Source organism: Dendrobium catenatum, unplaced genomic scaffold (genome assembly GCF_001605985.2).
Source record: "Dendrobium catenatum unplaced genomic scaffold, ASM160598v2 fragScaff_scaffold_1122, whole genome shotgun sequence".
Lineage (NCBI taxonomy): Eukaryota > Viridiplantae > Streptophyta > Magnoliopsida > Asparagales > Orchidaceae > Dendrobium > Dendrobium catenatum.
This window is the reverse complement of record NW_021319584.1, coordinates 1,312,901-1,319,289: the sequence shown is the minus strand read 5'-3', so window position 1 is coordinate 1,319,289 and position 6,389 is coordinate 1,312,901. Positions and strand designations below refer to the sequence as shown.

The 6,389-nt window shown below is 36.8% G+C and overlaps 1 protein-coding gene across 1 annotated transcript; it reads right to left on the bottom strand.

Annotated features, from left to right (window-relative positions):
* Window positions 1-317: 317 nt before the first annotated feature.
* LOC110116741 (very-long-chain 3-oxoacyl-CoA reductase 1) lies at window positions 318-5,927 on the bottom strand. The gene is made up of 3 exons (XM_020850439.2): window positions 5,004-5,927; window positions 3,582-3,651; window positions 318-872 (listed from the first exon to the last, which is right to left on the bottom strand). Exons 1-3 carry the CDS (start codon window positions 5,642-5,644, stop codon window positions 615-617), a joined length of 969 nt encoding a protein of 322 aa, XP_020706098.1. The 5' UTR covers window positions 5,645-5,927; the 3' UTR covers window positions 318-614.
* Between the last annotated feature and the right edge of the window lie 462 nt (window positions 5,928-6,389).

Genomic DNA, 6,389 nt, shown 5'->3' with positions numbered 1-6,389 from the left:
AACCTGCCTAGCAGTTTTCAAACCCAACTCTATCTCAAATTTATGAGTACCAATGAGCATGTGAGACATATGCTTTTGCAAGAGACTGAAATTTCTTCAGTTCCAAGCTGGTTGAAAACATAATTTTGAAATTTGTATAATTTAGTAATTTTTTTATTTACATAAGTGCTGTTAGGAATCACCATAAGCTTTAGGATCTCCACTTAAAACTTCCTGAATTATTTCAAATTTAAACAGAAACTGAGCAACTTAAAAAAAAAAAAAATACAACACAGTTCAAAACCTATTTTCCATCAACAATTAACCTTGAACCTTGATAAGATCAAAGGAAAATTCTTTATTGTTGAACTCATAGCTTAATACAAGCCTTGTGAATAATTAGATAGACACATACAACTTGCCACCCAAGCTGAAAGTAAAGTAGCAGAACACCATCAACAAAACTACTTCAAAGCCAAATATTTCAGATTAAAGGTCATGAACATCAGAAGAAAATGCTGTCAAGCAGCTACAGCTATCTTCACTGGCAGCCGACCGACACTCAAATCTAAACCCACCGGGTTGTTATTTAAGAAGCAAAACAAAAGGTAAGGCTGATATTGAAAAGCTACAGCTTACTGCTTTTTCTTTTCCAATTCTTTTAGCATTCCTCTCTTGCGTATGCGGAGGCAGAAACCAAGGCGCCATTTATCGACTACAGCCACAGGCAACATGGAGATCAGTGTCCAAATCAGGGAATGAGGCCAGTATGGAGTGCATGTAGGTTCATAGCCTATCCACTGTAGGGCAGATTGGGCATACGTGTTGGCTGATGGCACTAAGAAGGAAGATCTCTTAATAGATGCCATCTTTGTTGCTACGTATAAAGGTACCTGCTTAGAACTATGTATGAGATGTAGAAAAGAACAATTCCAGTTTTGATGCGGTTCTATTCACAAAGAAATCTTTGTCCAGTTAAAAACTTGATAGCCTATTTAATTTTCATTTCTTTATTTTATACTGGTAGTGACCAGCAAGTCAGCCTATTAGAAGAAAAGGAACGTATGATCTTAATTACAAATGGCTAATTATCTTTGAAAGATCCCAAACTAATGTCATATTTAAAGAAAAAAAAAAGGGAAAATTTTGTTGCCGACTCCAACAGTCAAATTTTATGCATATATTGAGAGAAAAAATAGAAAACACACAAAAAGAGATCAGCCAACAAAAACATGAATTTTATTCAAGTTTGATTAACATATGGCTTGTCAAACGCCACAATATATTTCACTGTGGTTGATTTTGAAAAATTACAGCCTTAATTTTCAGAGAGATATAAAACAGCACTCTCCTCTTTCTTAAAGAGAAAATCAACGGAAGCCAAAAATTACAATAAAATAAGAATTAGATAGAATGCTTTTAGCATCTAACAATTAGTGTTTGTGTGTTGATGTTTGGCAAACATATAATACTGAGCCTATGAAGTTACATAAACTATAAGAATGAGAAATTAACTCAATTTGCCACTCTAGATTTTGGATCCGTAGATTTTAATTTCTCTTTTGAACAGAAGATGTTTCAATTAAAATATATTCTTAACTTCATAGTTAAGACTATTTGTCCCATAATTAATTATCTAAAATTACGTTGTTCTCTATGGTTAACATAATATATGGCACAAGGATACGGATGATTAAAAACAACGGCTAGTCTAATATACTTCAAGATGATAAATGTCGAATAGATAATCGGATGTTACAAGCTTGATAGATGATGGACCTCCGCATCATCATACATATCCAAATTTGGTATCACGAAAAAAGACTTAAGATTTAATCAAATTAAACAATTTTAACACGACCTTCGTGTCAATAGAATCCTGTGAACTGATATAATCCCTAGTTCATTCATGTGTACTTATTTAAATCCTTGTGTTTCGATGTCAAAGTTTTAGTAATACAGTTTTGCTTAGTTAAACCATTGTAATTCACGTACGCTCATTCATCTTCATTTTGACTAGCGTTTTTTTTTTTTTGTCTACATTGTTCGGAAACTTTAATTAATAACAAAATAAATAATTATAAAGTGAAAGAGTACGGAAATGGTCTTTGTAGTTTAAAAATTAAGTGTTTCATAAATAAATTAAACCGATAAAGAATATTTTAACACTAACAAAATAAAGAGAAACTAGACTACAGAAAAAAATCTAAATTAGATTGTGATATCTCATTTATCATGATTTTAATAGTCAGATCCGAACTATAAGAACTTGCCTGACAAAATACAGCTTAGTTGTAATTAACAAAGCATTCAAACAGATGCAGAGCTATGATGCACAGACACGAACACGGCGACACGGGCACGACACAACACAGACACGGGACACGTCAATTATTGAAAATATAGGACACGGACACGGGTTGGACACGGTATTATAGTTTTTATATTTTAAAAATAGTATATAAAAATCGAATAAGTATAATTTTAAAAATAATTTAAAAATAATAAGTCATTTAACTATAATTTATGCTTAAAATGATTAATGCAGTAAATATTGATCGTCAATGTTAAGGGCGTTTATCGTCGATGTTGAGAGTGTTGGTCGTCGATGTTGAGAAGGCGTTGGACAAAGATGAGATGTCAAGCTGTGGGTGTAGAAATTACTAACATCGAGTATCAATATAAAGAAACCGTCAGACTTTGACATGAAAATCGTTTTGAAATGTTGCTGTTGTAACGACGCCAGACGTCGATGCTGAGATGATATCAAGCATTGTTGTGAAATAAAAATGGTAACCCGCTAAAGAGAAATGAAAATGAAAATATTCGATTAATGGGTTATCAAGTGCGGACGATTGATTTGATGTTGTGGATAAGAAATAAGAAACTTAGTTTTTATATTTTAAATAAGTAAAATTTTAAATACAAGAAGTTATATTTAAAAAATTCATAAATTATTTAGGATACACATCTCGGACATGTGTGTCCTATTTGTATTTCATATTTTTTTAATTGGACACATTTTCGACGTGTTCGACACGTGTCGGAGGAGTGTCAGACTCGTGTCGTGTCGGATACATGTCGGACACTGCACGTCTCTTTGAGGAGAAGTATCGGTGCATCATAGATACAGAGTAAAAGTTACTAACAGTGGAAGTTTATTGCTTCTTCTAAGACTAGAAGTTTTTTGTATTTTCTACTAGTGTGAGAAAGAAATAAAATAATGAATTGAAATTTGACTAAAAAGCAAGGCTAATATGCTTCCAAACCAAGAGCACACAATGTGTTTTACATTTTGCATGTGATGCCTGCCATGAAATCTCAACTGAAGAAAATTAGCATGGAAGTATCACAACATTATTAAAACAATTATTCATTCAAGAACAAAGAAAAAATGGGAAACAAAAGGCAATATAACCAATTATGGAATTTCTCTAATATAAAAGTCTATAGATTCACAAAGAAAAAAAAATCGATTCACAATTTCAGTTAGACGTCTGTGAGCTAAAACTGCCAAGATCTAGTATTTAAAAAGATATTAGAGGAACCATAACACAAGATAAAATGCTTAATAGAAGTGAATGAAATGAGAGACATCTTACTTGGCATTGCACATCTATTCCTTTATCTTGGTACTCAACATAGAGGCACTTTGAAAATTGATCAACATATCTGTGGATAATATAAGCCTCAATCAGAAAAGTATAAGAGAAAAAACACGCAACTCACTTCCCATGTCTTTTTCCTTCTTTCAACATCACTTTACCAACAAAACAATAAACATCAAATGCTCAATTCATGCGGACATACGTGTAATGACAGCTATTTAAGGAACACCGCAGACATTCATTGCTAGAAATTAGTTCAAACATATCAATTTATAAATAACAAAATCTGTGTACTCATATATCTAACAGGTAGCTGACGTGTTATGTAGAGAACTTGCACTCAAGAGAGGCCCACAGACTGAACTTAACCAACAGGAGTTGCTACTCATTTGGGCCTACCGAGGAGCTCGCCCTCTGCTGGGTGAATCGAAGATTCCTCATCAGGCTAATACCTCGACCACTGCTTCAGTCACTTACTCCTCCAAGCGACCTCTAACACTCATTCTCTCCTAGAGTAATCTCGGACACTCGTTCTCTTCCCTAAACCCTCAGCTAGAGGAAAGCACCTACTCTTTGGTACCCTCAGCCTAACTCTCTGTAACCACTGGATTTAGTTCTTCATCCTTGACATTTTACTTGCCCGCCTCTCGAGCAACTCGAGATTCTTCATACAAGTCGTTGGCAATTCAACAAGCACGCTAGTCGTTCGTCCTCCTTTCACAATTACTTGACCATAGAACTCACCCCATACATACTCAACAATATTGAATTCGCTCTTACAAATTTGACATTATCGAGCTCGCCCGAAGACAAAACATGAGAGCTCTGTAGCCCCTATTTTCCTTCAACGAATTAGAAGAAGACACATGTCTAAAGTAGTATATAGCATTGTATGGGTTTTTTATGTACATTGTATTTATCAATTTTTTCTATGTATTGTCTTTTTTATAGCCCTTATAACCTTATAATTAAGCGGTGATGAGAAACAGTTTGAGGGAACATTTTGACTAATATAGTCAATACTCGGCCAATTTTGTGACTTATAATTTCTTGAGCATTCAACAAATTTTTCTTTATTCTCTCTACTCTCTATTCTCATAGATCATAGGTCATCAAGTTGGTTTGTTAGTAAAGTTGTACGTCATCCACGCACAAATTTGGATCCAACAGAATTCAAAATTAAGAAGTCGCCATCCTATCCTTTGAAATGAGGTTATCTCTACATACTATCATCTATGCACTGACGTGAATCAGCAAGAAAGTAAAGAAACATTTTGCTTAATTTTTCCACACAAAATAAGAATTCCGAATTTCTCGGCCAGGGATATCCAACAAGAACCAATGTAAATATTCTCGAATTAAGAAAAACCAATATATCCAATAAAATATCAGTAAATGGAAGCAGAGACAACTCACGCTTTACTGGCAGCGTAGACGGCATATAGCGGATCCGATGGAATAACAGTGGATGCCCCCGATCCAATATTCAAAATAGCGCCTCTCTTCCTCTCGACCATCCCCGGCAGCACGGCGTGCGTCACCCTTGTCAACCCTTCTACGTTCACTTTGATCAAATCTTTAATCAGATCCTCATCGACTTCATGGAAGTACTTAGCATAGGGGTACGACATCCCGGCGTTGTTAACGAGGATCCCGACATCCATCCCCTCGATGGCTTTCTTCAACCTAGCGACTCCCTCGACAAGATCACTAGCGAAGTCAATGAGCACGGTCTCAACCTGGGCATTTGGGTGCTTCTCCCGAATAGCAGCGGAAACGTCGAAAAGCTTATCTGGGCTGCGGCCGACGAGGACAATGCCCAGGCCCCGGTGGGCGAGCTGGAAGGCGAGGGTGCGGCCAATGCCATCGGTTGCGCCTGTAACGATGGCCCAGGAGCCGTATCGTTTGAGGTTCTTGCCGGGGCGGATGAAGCTAACGAAGATCCAGCGGAGGGCAGCGATTGAGGCCTTAAGGAGAGAGAGGAGACCGAGGGCGGAAAGGGCGAGGATCCAGGCCGGCTGCTCCAAGGTGGAGGCGAAGCAATCATAAAGTTCCATCTTTTGGCAATATAAGCTATCGCAAGGCCAGCATGGGAAGTGATCTTGTGGGAGCTGAGAGGAGGTGGCACCGGGTTGGATTTTATAGCAGCGGCAATGCGAGAAGGGGAGGGAAGTGAATTAAGAAATTCGTTTCGGTTGGTTCGAGTAGATGAGCTAAACAGGCTACACAGCTTGCTTCGTATTTGGGATATGTTATATTGCTTGCTCAACGGTTCACAGCGGCGTCATAAAATGTGTCGTTGTATTTGTGGTTGCTTTAAAAAAAACGAGGGCAAATAATTTCAGTGAGTAGGAGTCCTATCAGGTGGGCCTTAGTTTATAAATGATCATATTGTGGGGATTGAAAGGTAGTCAATGGAGTTTTCACCGAGCACTATGAAATGATTAACCTCTCCTATATAGATCAGAATGCCACAATTGCCTCTTCATTGTTGGGATGAGAAAAATGTTACTTTGATTGCTTCTATTGTAGGTGATCCTTTGATGTTGGATGGGAACATGTTCCAGTAGGGAAGGAGGGAGTTTGCTAGAGTTTGTGTTCTTATAGAGCTAGATAAACCTCTTCTCTTAGGTGTTTGGGTGGATGGATTGGGTGGGAGATTCTTTCAAAATGTTGAATATGAGAGAATCTCATCGTTTTGTTATGATTGTGACATAATTGGTCATGAAAAAAGCAAATGTAAAAATGGAAATATAGCAGAAAAAAGTAATGTTGATGCTACTTATAATCAAGGCCAAGGGA